Source organism: Mugil cephalus, chromosome 1 (assembly GCF_022458985.1).
Source record: "Mugil cephalus isolate CIBA_MC_2020 chromosome 1, CIBA_Mcephalus_1.1, whole genome shotgun sequence".
Classification (NCBI taxonomy): Eukaryota; Metazoa; Chordata; class Actinopteri; order Mugiliformes; family Mugilidae; genus Mugil; species Mugil cephalus.
This window is the reverse complement of record NC_061770.1, coordinates 51690199-51705870: the sequence shown is the minus strand read 5'-3', so window position 1 is coordinate 51705870 and position 15672 is coordinate 51690199. Positions and strand designations below refer to the sequence as shown.

The following is a 15672-nucleotide window of genomic DNA, read 5'->3' as shown; positions in this document are numbered from 1 at the left end:
GTTATAAATCAGGACTGAATACAGGATGCCCAAATGTGTGTGTACATACACACACACACACACACACACACACACACACACACACACACACACACACACACACATATATATATACTAGATGCCGTATTCTGGCTGGTCAGACACGTCACCATCTTGGGCAGGGGTTCTTACCAGCAAGACTGTAGTCAGTGTAGTCAGACTTTTGTGTCGTTTACGGATTCCCATGAAAGAAACACCAAAACCAAGCAACAGGGAATACCATTTCACAAGTGAGAAGATGTTTTATATTATTTAACTGTTTTGAACGTGTTGTGCCACACGAAACAAGAATGAACCCCGCCACCACACATCCCTGTGACCACCCCTAATCACACACACGTGTCCATCAGGTCGCAGGGCACATATACGCGCACACAATCCTAGTCACCCTGCGACGCTAGTGAGGATTAAGCAGTAGTAGAAGATGAGATAAAATACACAATTACTTGGCTATAATACCAACTATAATACATTTGTCCTGAGCACAAATAACAAGCAGAGGCTCTTTTTGACACATTTTATGACAGACAGATAATTCGTCATATAATTGTTTCAAGCTGGAAAAACTGAATTAAGATGTGACAAAAGATTGATCAATTACATCAGCAAAATAAAATGATTAAATTCTGCTTTAACTACTCGATTAAGAATCAATAATCAAGCTTTGGCAGGAAACACAGACTGAACAAAGGAGATGTAAAAACTTCTTGAGGCTCAGTTTGGTCTTTTTGGTTTTGGTCTCATGACTGGAAATCAAATAAATAAGCTTATAGCTTCACCATCTGGCCAAGTGGTGTAATTTCAGCTGTATGACTGAGCTGAATGTTGCTGCTAAATAGTTGCAATAAAATATGTTTTAGCTGGAGAAATATTTGCAGTATTATGTCAGAAGCACAAACTAAATCTTGGTGGCAAAAAGCAACAAGTGACAGAAAGTCTGCTCATTTAATCGACTGACAATCGTTGAGCAGGAATTCTGATCTTTGTGGTGTTTCCAGAGGAAGACTGCCTCAGCCACACTCTCGTATTAGCTCCACTTTCTTTCCATGGGATTTGTTTGAGATCCTGAAATAAAGACAGGTGATGGCCATTGATTCACTGAATGAGTAGGTTTATTCATCATGGAAAGCTTCAGTTTGTGTCACATTAAATCAATAGAGTCTGAGAAATTACTCTTGTTGAGTGATTTCATCCATATCGTGAGTTACTTTGACTTATACAGACTTACATTAGAATATCAGCTACACTGACACTCAAAAGTTTGGACACATTCTCATTCAGTTCAGTGAGGTTGACTGGCAGTGTATGCACAATCAAACAATGACCGATGTCAACAACATCTGGTCTCCATACCAATAAATTCAAATGTAATTGTAGATTTCTTTCTTTCTTTCCAAAATCAGAACCAAATCTCTGACAAAGAAGACATAAAAGAACACAAATATTCATGAGCCATTCAGATTTAGAGAAGTTGACATGTCCATGTGGACAAACCATGAAAATCACGGTGAACAGTGAGAGCCTCTGTGGCTAAACAAACACAGGGAAGGAGCGTCACCCAAACAAAGTCCACCATTAATGACCCTGACATCTCAGCAACAACAATGGAGAGCAAATCAAGCGGGGACTAAAAGACACATTTTAACCAACTGTCCCTGAAGTGACTTCTGACTATTTCAATTTAATGAACTCGGCGTTGTCTTCATAATCAAAGAGCCAAAGTCCAGCGTAGAGCGGCTGAGTGAATGTGGTCTGGACTCTGTGGAGGAGAGTCATGGTTTCAGAGATGCTGTAGAAAGACAGAATACCTGCTCTGTGATCCAGGTACACTCCTACTCTGGAGGAAGGAGGACCTGAGACCACAGTGTGGACATTGTTGTGGGAAAATAAATAATCGCTTATGTCACAACGTAATGCCCAAGATTTGTGACTAAATCCAAACAAACATTCATGTGATCTCCCTGCTCTGCTGATATTCTTGTATGCGACTGCTATGTAAACTCTTCCTCCTCTCCACTCCACCTCCCAGTAACAACGTCCACTCAGACCTTCTCTACTCAGGACCTGCAACCAAAATGTGAATCTGTCTGGATGATCACAATATGACTGTTGTTGGTTCATTAATATTACTTTTCTGTTCTCTTCCGATAATAACAGAAACGTGTTGGCTGTGTTTGGATCCAGTGTGATTTTACGTGAATATTTCAGGAATCCATCTCTGGTCTTTGGCTCTGGTTGCGGCAGTAAAACATCCACTTCAGTCACTGCCAGTGAGATGTTTCTCCATGTCTTTCTCAGAATATCTTGTAGTTCCTCTCTGGTCTCTGACACAGCTGCTGTTACGTCCTCAAAGTAACCCAGAGTACGAGTCTTGATGCTGGATGAGTGTGTAGACTCACTGGGTGGTAGCAGGGAGTGGTAGGTCTTTAGAAACTCGTTGTGATCCTCTGTGTTTAAGAGCTGCTTCAGCTCGGAGCCTTTCCTCTCCAGCTCAGTGGTCTTCTGCTCTAGCTTCTCCTGAACATCTTTGACTCGACTCACTTCAGTTTCCTGCTGGGATCTGACCAGCTGCTTCACTTCAAAGCTCCTTTTCTGGATGAGATGGATCATGTCACCAAAGATCTCCTCACTGTCCTCCACTGTTTTATCCGCAGAGCCATTGATGGCCTTCACCTCATTTACAAGTAGCTCCACATCTTTCTTATTCTTCTGGATTCTCTGCTGAATTTCTTGTAGCATCACTTCCACCTCCTTCTGCTTCTCAGTCCTTTCTGCTGCAGCTGGGACTGTTTCATGGCCTTTATGTTCATCCATTGTGCAGAGATAACAGATACTCTCCTGATCAGTACGACAGAAAATCTTCATCACTTCATCATGATGAGAGCAGATGTTCTCCTGGAGCTTCTTGGAGGGGTGGACCAGTGTGTGTCTCTTGAACTGAGCTACATCATAGTGAGGTTGGAGGTGTTTCTCACAATATGAAACCAGACAGACCAGACAGGACTTCAAGGCTTTCAGCTTCCTCCCTGTGCAGACATCACAGGCTACATCTTCAGGCCAAGCATAGCAGTGATCAGCTGGAGCAGCTTGGAGTCCAGTTTTCTTCAGCTGCTCCACTAGCTTTGCTAGGATGGTGTTTTTCTCCAGGACAGGCCTCGGTGTGAAAGTCTTCCTGCACTGAGGGCAGCTGTGGATTCCCTCCTGGTCTTCTCCATCCCAATGGCTTTTAATACAGTTCATGCAATAAGTGTGTCCACAGTGAAGAGCCACAGGATCCTTCAGTAAATCCAGACAGATGGAACAGAAGAAGGTTTCCCTGTCCAACTGAACTCCTTTCTGCTCCATTTCACCTCTCAGTGTCGATGACTGTGTGAGTTTCTATTCAGTGGAAGTGAAACTAGACGCAGAACTGATCTAAACAACATGTGTTTCTACAGTGAATGCGGCCTCACATGCTGGCTGCACCCATCTTCAATGTAGAGATCTAAAGGGGAGGGGACAAAGGAATATGAGGAAAGCACATCAAGAAGAGGGAGGAGTTATCAGACTTATTGCAGGAAGAGGAGCAGTTTGAAGCAGACACACATTTATGAATGAACAGGTCATTCGTCATTTGACATTCTTTACTAACACAGCATGACAGTAAAGAAGCCTTTCAGTAGAAGGAGTAAAAGAAGTCACATTTTTTTTTGTTTGTTTGTTTGTTTTTTTGAAAGGAACTTGATAAAAATTAAAAATAATAGTAGAGAGCAGCTGTGGGAATTTCGTCATTTTAGGGGCATGGACACTTGGCCTTTTGTGTTGTCAATTTTTTGAGGGCACAAACACCAAAAGCCAGGGCACCAGGGCCATAAAATAAAACAATGATTTTAAGTTCACATCTATAATAAATTTAACTTAAGGACTAATGACACTTCTGAGGAAACTATCAAGCAGGTAAGGAAACATCTCCTACACTAATATATCTGAAGATAAGAAAATATTGAACATATCTAACCTTATCAATCCATCACTCACTTCAAAAACTTATTAAACCTATATCCTGCCATAATTTTTGTTCAATTGACACCGAATACACAAGAGCATCTTCAGACTATGCTACTACACAGATTTTTGATTAATCAAAATTCAGCGCATCTAAATGTTAACGGAATATATACTAGCATGCAGGCTACTGATTAACCCATAAGAACCCAGACTGGTTTCTCAGTCAAGGAAGAATATTGAGGAAATAAAATTAACCAAATAGACGACAAAGAAAACATTTCTGACCTTTTATTTTTTAAAAATAGCACTTTCATGTCTCAAGATCTGAAATATTAAATTACAAGCAAATTTGCAGAACATTGCAACATAGATTTAAAAAGTGGCTATGAACAGCCAGTGCATGTCTTATATCATATTAAGCAACAGTAACATCCATGACCTTACGCTTGAAGCTCAACAAAGGAAAAACTTGACAGCAAGCTAATTAGCGTTTGTTACCGGCTACAGTTGGTACTCTGCACGTTAAAAGTCGGTCAACAATGTAATGACATAACGTTGCTGTACAAGCAATGCTTATTTAACAAACTTCAGCCCTATATGTTGAAATTCCTTTTTCTAACATGTAACCCTATGAGGCGGATGTGGAAATAAATGTCTTATTGTCACCATTAACGGGTTAACCCTATAAATGTTACTGCCAACGTCTGTCAGTATGTAAAAGGCCCTCACTTAAACTTCCCAATGTCTACGTACTTTACATATCTTAGATGAGTCTGTAAAATTCTTTGTAGCCCAATCACCTCATCAGTCATGGAGCTGTGTTTACCTTCTCCTCAGTGCGTGTTCATCCATCACTGTTAAATATTTGAAATTACTTAGAAAAATGCTAAATACTCAGAAATAGTCAAAATTAAACTAATCTTGCTGTTATTTAGTATTACCATTAGTATTGTCATTTTAACATAAGCACGCTAGCAATAATAACTTAGTAACATAATGACTGTGGAAAAGTTATATGTCAATTAAATTTGTCTATCTACATGGACATAAATTACATAAATAAATAAAATTGACCCATACATTTGTTTACAGAGTGTACAGTTGGAGCAGTGGACTGCAGCCTCAGGTGGGTTGTGCCCAGGGAGCAAATTGGAGATCAGGTGCTTGCTCAGGGCACCACAGCCATGGAGAAGGCGGGAGGGCAGCACACACACACACACACACACACACACACACACACACACACACACACACACACACAAACACACACACACACACACACACACACGTGGGTTTCGCAGTATATACGACGGTAGCTGCTATTTTTCTAAGCCTTTAGTTTAGATAACTAGCTAGCATAAGGCTAGCATGAGGCTAAGTTAACTGCAAACTTCATTCATTTGTTCAGGAAATGAGGAAATGGTGTTTTCCTGATCCTGTGCTGCAGCCTTGACCTGTGAATTGTGTCATATTTTAACTTTTAATCACTGTTGTTGATTATGTTTATTTACCATGGATTATGTTCTATGTATACAGTGCTAATTATTCTGTTAATACATCATGTTAAAATTTGTGTTGGTGTGTTTGAATAAATGTTTAATATGGGAAGTTCTGTCTTTTATTTAACCAAGGGATTAATTGGCACTTGCTGGTCCTTTAATTACGGCTAAAGTCAGCAGGTCACTTCTCTGCTGAGCTCCACTTTATTGTTGGTAACATGTTTCCATTTGTCTTCAATCTAGTGTTGTGTGAACCCCTTGTGTATGGCATCTATGCATGTATATTTTGGGCATATCCTACCAAATACTTGAGAGTGCTTAGTCTTGATGTTTGTGGCTGTACGCTTGTGGAGTACATCTGGATATGCAGGTGAGACACAGACTTATCTGTTCTGCTTTTGCTTCGAGACGTTGTTTTCAAAAGGATTGTCTCACTGAAGGTGAGGAAAATAATTCAGTGACAGCTGATTTTGTATAATCAGACACTTTCCATCACAGCAACGCCATTGCTGTTTTCATTATTGAAAAATAGTTGGAAATTAGCAGCTGGTCTTTACCCTCTTGTTTCCATATTTTACTGTGCACTCACTTGCCAGTTTATTAAGTACAATAGTGAATGTGTAACCGTTTTGCACTAAACTACTAAGTTTCATGAAGGCCATGATACTCAGCATTGTTTTGAAATATCAGCTGTGGTTTGAAGTAGTGTTGAAATATATTGTCTGTGAAAGGGAGTGGCACAGTGGTGTGGTGATTAGCGCTGATTTCTCACAGCAAGAAGACCTTACTGGGTGGAGTTTGTATGTTCTCCCTGTGTCTATGTGGGTTCTCTCCGGGTACACTGGCTTCCTTCCACTATCCAAAGACATGCTTGTTAGGTTCATTGGTGATTCTAAATTGGTTGTAGTGACTTGCCTCTGTGTTAGCTCTGTGATAAATTGGAGACCTGTCTAGGCTGAAGATGAGATGTCTGTGAAAGTTCTCAGTCATCCAGGCTGTTGTGTATCCAAAAACGTTAAAGAAAAGGCCACTGGACTTGTAGAGTGCCTTTAAGATAAGGGAGTGGTGAGGGGACTGAGGTTTAAATAGGAACATCTGGGGGTGTAACCCATCAGAAACTTGCTTGACTAGTGCCACACTGACGCAGAAACTTGCTCACCCCAAAGACAAAAAACACTCAGGCAAAAACAACAAAATCCATGCTGTTCAGTGCAGTGAGTAATGTACACACTACCAAACCATCCACAAACACAGGAGCGCCAGCTCATCAGGAAACAATTCAGTGGCTCACCTACACCTGAAGAACAAGAGGCACTCCTTTAAAAAAAACAACGTCCTCATTGCAGCTACAGAAGATGGATGCTTTCAAAGAGGAGTGAAGAAGCCAACTATTTCAAATTGGAGGAAGACAACGGGCACAGCACAACAGCACCTCCCTAAAGACAGGTAAGTATTAGGACGTTAACAGACAGTTAACAGTAAACAGTCGTACCAGTGTCTGGTCTTTAACGCAAACTAGTCAAGCAAGCTTCTGATGGGATACACCCACAGGTGTTCCTATTTAAACCAAAAACTCAATCACCAGTCCCCTAGAACTGAAGAGGCTACATGGATGAATGGCAGAACGTCTTGAAGAAGCTCAAGTTCTCTAAGTTCAGTTGATTTCTGTAATATTATTTGGATATTGAAATTATATTGAGTAGTATTTTGTCCATTTTTAAAAAAAAAAAAATTATTATTATTTTTTTTTTTTAGAAACACTTTTAATTCAATGGAGTTTAATAGAACCACAAACTGCCTCCTCCAAATAATCATCCAGTTCAATTACCATCCTTCTGACGCTGGAGGGGGCCTCTAAGGCCTGGGTCCCCCAGACTGCCTTGAAATAGTCCTGCACTGCTGTCAGCAAAAAAAGACTTCCTCCTGGGGTTGAGGTTAGATTTCAGAAAGTTATCTTTCTTCACAGTGACATTCTTGCTTCTACTGCTGTGAACACAAGGAGACCAGTTCAGCTGACTTTTATGAAGCCTAAGGTTAGTAAAACTTCAGCCTTGTCTCTCTGAACAACATATATGTATATACTGTAAAGTGTGAGTAACCTTGTTGTATTGTTGAGCATAGACATTAATGCGTAGATGCCCTATAGAGCGCTGAACGGATTTCCTACGTCACCACCATCTTTGTGGAGTCAGGAATCGGAGATGGTCAAATGCCTCGTACTGTGCTGTTTGGAATTGTTCTAACCGTTTAGGTATCCAAACCAAATCGATTGGAATTACCTTTCACAGAAAAGTCTAAACAATTATTCTTGATCGTATTTCAGCCATATTCTGCATAATTTTTCCACCATTATAACAGTGTTTTCGGAGCGTAACTTACATCTATCTAACGTCTCACACATATACACTAAATCTAACAATAATGAACAAAATAAAACAGAAATATACGTGTGTATACTTTGTGCGTGTGCGCTGTCACGGTTGCCTAGAAACAGACGCTGCTCCAAAACAAACAAAAAAAATAAATAATAAAATATGCACCTTTTAAAAACGTCCACTGCACTCGGGACTCCACCACGTCCTCAAAAGCGAGTAACAAGAAGTACACGTGGAAAAAGAAGTGAGGGAAATCTGTTGACTGTTTAAATCTACTCCACAGACAAGAGAAACACAACAGTTTCTGATGAACCCAGGACTGTTGAGGGAAGGAGTTATGTTTTGCACTTTCTTCTGATTTCTGCATTCTTGAATAAGCAGACATATGCTTATGTTTTTGTTGTTTTTTATTCTCAATTTATTTAGTTTATATTTTCAAAGTTCAAATTAAGGCTTCATGTAGGCTAATTAACAGCATGTTGTATGCAGCAATAAAGAATGTGTTCAGCATTTCAAGGTTTAAGATAGATAGATAGATGCTTTATTCATCCCAAACTGGTAAATATGAGTAATTGCTTTCTCCTCGGGCCCGTGGTTGTCATTGGCCCGAGGGAGCCGTAGTGGGTGTCCCTTATTTTCATTTCTGAAAGGTGGCAACCCTAATAACAACTCAGTTAACATATCCATAGAAAGGAACTGTCACTGCCTCCACATGGCCAAAAAATAAATGAAAATAATGTTTTTTTTTTCTTGTGTGTGGAGGGGGGTGAAGCTACATTTATTGTTATTCATATATTATTAAAGTGTAACATACACTGTTTTTTGCACTATTTTACAGCTGATGAAACATGAATTACTGATGTGTGGGATCAATAAAGTTATTGTACTAAACTAAGAAGTTTTAATACATTGTTTTTGGTAACTGTTTCACATTAACTTTAGTGTGTGTGTGTGGGTTAAATAAGCTGAGGCATTAATGTAAAATTCACCATTAAAATGTGCTTTAAAATAGTATTTGTATTACTTCACAGCACAGCTTTGCCTCCTCCAATATGGCGGACATGCAGTTACGTCACATCAGCGGGCCAACCCAGTCAACAAGGCGTCTATGTATTAATGTCTATGCTGTTGAGGACCATCAGGCAGGGTTTCATTCAGTAACAGTGTACAGGGAACTTTTCTCTGTGTTGTATTTCTAGATGTGACCTAGAAGTAATGTAGTTTTTGTGTTCTACAGTGTTCCACCATGACATTACTGCCCCTTGCCGTCCTTCTCCTCGCCAACATTCCTATAGAAACTAAAGTGGTGAGGTCAATGGCAGACTGTGCAGATTTTTTTCTTGAGCAAACTCCACCAAATGTCCCAGGAATCTTGGAGGGAGGGAACATCCTGGACCACAATAGATACAAACCCATTTGCCAGACTTTCAAAAACAACAGAATCTTTGTGACACTTTACGACGCTCACAACAAGATCCCAGTGTTTTCTGCTGCAAAGTACAGGGGGAACAATGGCAAGAGACCTACAACGAAGTGGAAGATTGAACCACAGGTAGGCTTTTGAAAGAAAAATGTAAGTTTTAATGCTGTAATCAACATTTGACAACTATGCTTCTCTAGTCGACTGCACTATATAACATGTAGGACATTGTTGTAGTATTACTATGCTATTTTCCAGTCAAGTTTGCCTTTTAGGATTCCCTGTATTTTCTTTAAATTCTATAATTATATGCAAGCAAACGTAACTTTCCTTTTAGTCTGAAAATGAAATAAACCAGTAATTTAATCTTACAACTGTTACAGCTTGAGAACATACACGGCGGCGACAATATGTCACCAGCAAAAAATGACATAACCTACAAATACCAGGCTGGGAACACTGACTACAAAAACAACCAAAGTTTTGACCGAGGACATTTGTTTCCTAGCTCTTATGGATTTACTGAAGATGACAGAAAATCCACCTTTACCCTGACCAACATTGTTCCACAAAAGCACCAATTCAACGCTGGAAGCTGGAACAAAATGGAACAATGCATCAAATGTGTTCTGGATAAATACTGCATCAGCAACAATAATAAAACAGAAGGCTTTGTAGTAATAGGAGCACAGCCCAGCAACAATAACATCCTCAACAACAAGATTAATATTCCTGACATGCTCTGGTCAGCATTCTGCTGCTACAGCAGCACTCAGGGTAGATGGCTAGCAAGCGCACACTGGGGCGAAAATACTGAATCTGACAACACATACCTGCAGACTAAGACGCTGGAGGAGCTCCACATGGAACTGGGAGGGCAGTTTGAAGTGTTTCCTGGAACGCAATGTCCTCTCAGCACAACTGTTACTGAGTTTTACCCAAACATTGACCAAGGTCTTGGTCAAAAAACCTGCCATTGTTCACCACTTACTTTGAGTTCCTCTGCTTCTCCTACAACCACCTTTACAGATTTGGTGTTGTATCTGTGTCTTGTACTTTCACATCTGATTCTACGACCACCATATTCACTCTCCTAGTGCTACATCCAGGGATCGCAACAGAGCTAAGCCCTCCCAAGCTAACACACACACACACACATACACACACACACACACACACACACACACACACACACACACACACACACACACACACACACACACACACAAAAAAGAGATGAGAAAATGGTCTTTTAAATGTAATTGTAAGCTTGTATTCAGGAATAGCAGGAGAATTCTTCAGTTCACTGGGAGTAGGAAATGTGTTTTTGAACATCCCTCTAATCAATTGTGTGTTGTTTCTAGCTTCTACAAATTTCCACTTCTCATACAAACCACAGCATCCAGTTGTTGTTATTCCTAAAACTTGTGCTACCACTGCTAAGTCTGTGATAATGAAGTTATTGTCACTTAAGTTCAGCAACTAGACCATGCCCTATACCATTAATTTCCCAGGCTTACCTAAAAACGGCTAATCACTCATCCCCTTTCCATCTCATACCTTTAACCTTTCTTATCTATCCATCCATTTCTCCCTTTGTTAGTGAAACTACAGTTTGTACAAACCTATGTTGTCTTTCCCATGACAAAAATGGAAACTTAACAAACTGGTTTCGATCATGTTACTCACTAAACTGTCGACTACTTCCCATTTGAAGCTTACTGTAAATATAAAAAAAATGCTACAATTAGTTTGCTTGCTGTTTGTGTATTTATTGCAACTGTGACATTTCATCGTGCAGTGAGGGGTCAGGACCATTATGGCAGGGGGCCTACCCAATACAAAACCTTATACTTTGTCCGTGTTGAATGAAAAGAAGTTTGGTTTGAGCTCTTTTTTTTGAGCTCAGTTTAAGGACTGGGGGAAGTCAGAAATGTACTGTCATCACATGATGTTTAAAATGCACACGTGGTTTAACCATTTCTGCTTTTCTGTGTTGCACATCTTACAGTACACTGGTTTAGCAGAAAAAAGAAAAGAACTCTTATTTTGACATTACCCAGTCCTACAACAAATAATATTTTATTATACACATTGCTATTATGTGCTATAAGTTTATTTATTTTTTAAGACAATAGGTGACTTTATTGTTGATAGTAGCATGGTTATGACAAATCAAAATGTTTGCAAAACTGTGTTTCCTTCAGTACCGGACTTGCGAACTATCACTATTTAGCAATGTTTTGCTAAAATTGAATAATTCATCTTTTTTTTTTATTGTGATTTTTTTTAATTATTATTTCTGTGTTTAATGAGATGCAGTCTGCACCCCTGCCACTACTGCATGACAGGATATCACACAATATAAGACTTCAGATAAAGGAATCATACAAATAATATACAGCATTTTGTGTGGAAGAACACCACTGACAACATGTGCACTGCTCATAGTTTAATATTCAGCATGTTTTTCTTTTGTTTTGTTTGTCTTCCTCGAAAACTAATATTGTCATATGCAGTAGCCACAGGTTACCTCAGAAGGAAGACATGTTCAAGTTTCAGCTATCTCCTGACCTCTGGTGGCGAAGAGCAGCATAGCATACAGAAAACATGAACAACAAAGTAAAACAAACGACATACTTTTACAGGTAGACTTTAGGTTGAGACATATTTACATTAGTTTCCTCCTACAGTGGAAACACAGTGTCACCCTGTGACTACTTCCCATCCAGTTTGTGCATCATCTCTTGCTCATCGCATGCTGGGATTTGCCATGCTAAAGACAGGAACCTGATGCTCTAAAAGTGGCATTCGATTCCAGTGGTAACAGGGCTGAAACATCAGCACTGCAATAAATATACCAGCAAAAAAATAAGACAACATGGAGGAGATTTTATACACAATTATTTGACATCCTGACAAACTAAGTAAAACGTAATCAAAATAACCCGTTGAAAAAAAAAATCAAAAGACAACACAAGATTAAAAGGTTTCTGTGATTATATGAAAGACAGCTACAACCAACAAATATTTTTACTTCGCTAATTTCCTCCAATCTTCATCAGCCATGTCATGTTTGCTTGTTCTGCTCTCTTATTATTATTAACTTTATGAGGTTAGGCTAATGGTCAACACCTCCTGATTCATTTTATCAAGGTGGTCTGGAGGCTGACACAGACTTTGTGTGGGCTTTGGAACCTTTTTGGACAACTGTGGCCTGGTCATCAGAAACCAGGACCAATCACTTCCGTGGCAAATGATCCGAAGATTGAGCTGCAGGAAGAAACGAACGTAGAGATTTAGTTTAATTTAAATGATACTTCTGCTGCTGTGGCTAATGTAAAACCACATGCTGTGGGGCATATATAATTTGCTTTAATGTGTTATTTTCCCAATATATCCTACCTTTAGCCAACTTTCTGTGCACATTCACACACACGATTAGCAGCGTAATGTAGACGATGGTTAGCAGGCTGATACAAAGCAGTCTGGCCACAGACATCAAAGGCTCATCTGTGACTGCAAAGAAGTAAAAAAATAAATCATCCTTGAACACTTTACACAAAGAAAAGTGGGACTGAAATTCAGATGTTGAGATGCATCTGAATATGGCTGTTGACCACTACAAATGATCCCTGTGTGAGACATAGTACTCTATCGGTAATTGTTACCGGTGCAGTATTCATTTCTTTATCATCTTGGACAATTAAGCCTATGAAAGTTTATCTGGTGGTGAAGAGTGGCATCTATCTATCTATCTATCTATCTATCTATCTATCTATCTATCTATCTATCTATCTATCTATCTATCTATCTATCTATCTATCTATCTATCTATCTATCTATCTTAATTACAGGGGTTAGGACATTTCTTTTGATGCTTTATGATTAATAAAACCACTGTGCAGCAATTGAGGGTAAGAAAGTAAGACTTTCTGTCACTTTAAACAGTCTGTACTGGGGGTTGAACTATTGAACTAGGTTGCTGTGCCATGATGCTTTAAGCCTAAGGTCGACTAGTTGCTGATCATGTGACAGTAACAACATGGACACATCCTTGAAGACAGGTGAGGAGTCCAGTGAGTAATTGTAGCAAACTAGCAGTGGTTCACGAAGTGTGTGGAAATACTTAAGATAGAGCCTATTCTACCGTGACATGCAGAATATGTAAGTCAGTCCTGAAATACAACAAATGCTAATGCTAACAGAGAAACGGTCCAAATCCTCTGGACATCAATCAGTTAACAGCTGCACCTGTGGTAACAGAGAGAATGAGGCTGTACTACAATTGTTTTCTGGTAAATTTCATTCTTTATCTGCTACACACAGAAAAGGATTCGGAGATTATCCCGGCTACATGATATATTATCTTACAAAAGATACGGCCAACAGTATCTTCAATTACCTGTCAGAAAAGCCTACATAACTTCTTTTATATGAATTCAGGTCAAGATTGACTTCATTGTTGCAAAGCATTACATTCTGCTGTGTTTTTATATGTGACTTAATCCACAACTCCACTTGGACTCGACTTTCACCACATATTAGTCGACTTTAAAAAATCCAAAGGCGTTCAACCCCTAGTTTGTACAACACTAAAAACCCTGAGCACAGATTGACACTTGTGTAAGCCATCACCTTTTCGTTTATGGACAGTCATCCAGCTCTGTGGTGACTCTCCTTTTGTGGGGTGCTCACACTTGTAGAAACCTTCATCAGATGTAGATACTGCTGAAAAGATCATGTTTCCTGTAGGCTCAGTTCCAATGAAAACACCGTCTTTGTAGAAGTTGGCTGAGAAATGAGATGTTCCACTGACATTTCCTTCTTCTTTGTAGCAGCAGAGCAATGTCACTTTATCACCTTCTGTCACGGGAGCTGCAGAACTCTCCAGAATCAAAACACTTTCTGAAAAACAATGTCAGGCTGTGATTTTAAAGTAAAAAGTTTCAGAGCATAGCTCAGCGAAAACAATTTAAGCTCCAGATGGATTTACCAGCAACAGTGATGTTGAGAGTGTTGCTGCACTCTCCTCGCTCAGATTCGCACCAGTAAACACCAGTGTCTTGAGGATAGGCTTCTCCAATAGTGCAGGAGGACTCATTTCCAACTCCCCAGTCATGGATGCATGACTGCTGATTCTGAGAAGAGGTGTTTCTCTTCACCGTCCAGTTCCCGGAGTTACCCTCCACTTGACAGCTCAGACTGATGGTTTCATACCAAAAGAACTGAGATTTGTTGGGATGGACAATCAGCTTGGCTGCTGGGGGTTTGATCAGGAAATAAAAATTAAAACCATCATGTTGCAGTCTCTTTTATAACCTAAATGGAAATTCTGGGTCACATGACATTTTGATAAGCAAGGATGGTCAGTTGGTGAGCTAAAGCCAGATTGTAGAAGCTAAATGTTGCAGTGCTAATGACCAGAGCCCAGATGAGAAATCAGGGCTGTATGCTGACCCTCTATTGATCTTTGGTCAAAGCAGTTGAAAGTGTCCCTTTTACCTGTACTGAATTAACTCATGAGACAGACATCATTGGCTTTTAAATACAGACCAGTACACCTCCACATCCCACACCCATCAACCTCATTAGTAGTCCTAAAGAAAAAGCAGACCAAGTTCACCATAAATTCTTTTTGATTGGGGATGTTATGAAATCTCAGAAAATCTAATTTAACCCACATAATTGTGCCTTGACAACACAAATAATATATTTTTTTTCTTTTTCCCCTCATAATTATCCATGAGTTGCTTTTCACCGACCATTCACGGTTGAAGACAGAGTGCAGCACATAAGGAATATTTCTAGCTGGGAACATCACCCATGCTAAAAAGCAAGACTTTCTGGAAGACGTTTCACCTCTCAACGGAAAGTTATTTTCAGCTCAGAATAGGAAAAACATCAAGAGTGTTGTTGTTAGACGTGGTTTGTTCCGAGTCTATGCTTCTGCAAAGGTGTTAGTGTGTGAGCAGAACATACGTGGCAGAATAAAACTAAGTTCAGTGTCAAAAGAAGACATTTTTACAATTCAGAGAAGAAATAAACATTTGTGCAAAAATGAAATTAATGATGGCTGATCTCCATGTAGATGCTTCGGTGTCAAGGTTTTGGTGGTGCGCATGTTGACTCAGTATCAAACTATCTACTAACTAAAAACACATACTGACTTTAAACTAGTTTATATCACTATTTCATTAAAACTAGAGAAAATCAAAGTAGAATTGAAACACATGAAATAGAAAGAAAGTATATTTTTAAAGTAAAGTTTCTCACAAATCATCAGGCACAGTGATATGACTTCCATCCTGCCTCGTTGTTCTTCGTCTCGCTCTTCTTACGTAATTAAGGG

General features: G+C 39.5%; 3 protein-coding genes across 4 annotated transcripts; 1 reads left to right on the top strand and 2 right to left on the bottom strand.

Moving 5' to 3' along the window:
• Positions 1-542: 542 nt before the first annotated feature.
• On the bottom strand, positions 543-3405 carry LOC124997250 (tripartite motif-containing protein 16-like). The gene has a single exon (XM_047570824.1). It carries the CDS (start codon positions 3382-3384, stop codon positions 1711-1713), a length of 1674 nt encoding a protein of 557 aa, XP_047426780.1. The 5' UTR covers positions 3385-3405; the 3' UTR covers positions 543-1710.
• Positions 3406-6880: 3475 nt separating this feature from the next.
• LOC124997257 (endonuclease domain-containing 1 protein-like) lies at positions 6881-11476 on the top strand. The gene is made up of 4 exons (XM_047570837.1): positions 6881-6971; positions 7492-7558; positions 9138-9452; positions 9704-11476. Exons 2-4 carry the CDS (start codon positions 7547-7549, stop codon positions 10415-10417), a joined length of 1041 nt encoding a protein of 346 aa, XP_047426793.1. The 5' UTR covers positions 6881-6971; positions 7492-7546; the 3' UTR covers positions 10418-11476.
• Positions 11477-11612: 136 nt separating this feature from the next.
• On the bottom strand, positions 11613-15646 carry LOC124997266 (sialoadhesin-like). 2 transcript variants are annotated; one of them, XM_047570850.1, is made up of 5 exons: positions 15597-15646; positions 14317-14583; positions 13959-14228; positions 12726-12839; positions 11613-12593 (listed from the first exon to the last, which is right to left on the bottom strand). In XM_047570850.1, the coding sequence occupies exons 1-5, from the start codon at positions 15625-15627 to the stop codon at positions 12562-12564; spliced, it is 714 nt and encodes a 237-aa protein (XP_047426806.1). In that variant the 5' UTR covers positions 15628-15646; the 3' UTR covers positions 11613-12561. The 2 variants fall into 2 exon arrangements, with proteins under 2 accessions (XP_047426806.1, XP_047426814.1); XM_047570858.1 differs by having other exon boundaries at positions 12726-12833.
• Positions 15647-15672: the final 26 nt, after the last annotated feature.

Bases quoted from the DNA above. Each gene is read 5' to 3' on its own strand.
- LOC124997266 (XM_047570850.1), bottom strand. From the start codon at position 15,627: ATGGAAGTCATATCACTGTGCCTGATGATTT. The intron at 14,584-15,596 runs GTGAGAAACTTT...TCAAACCCCCAG, and splicing joins ATCACTGTGCCTGATGATTT to CAGCCAAGCTGATTGTCCAT. The intron at 14,229-14,316 runs GTAAATCCATCT...ATTGTTTTTCAG, and splicing joins TCTCAACATCACTGTTGCTG to AAAGTGTTTTGATTCTGGAG.
- LOC124997250 (XM_047570824.1), bottom strand. From the start codon at position 3,384: ATGGAGCAGAAAGGAGTTCAGTTGGACAGGGAAACCTTCTTCTGTTCC.
- LOC124997257 (XM_047570837.1), top strand. The intron at 9,453-9,703 runs GTAGGCTTTTGA...CAACTGTTACAG, and splicing joins AGTGGAAGATTGAACCACAG to CTTGAGAACATACACGGCGG.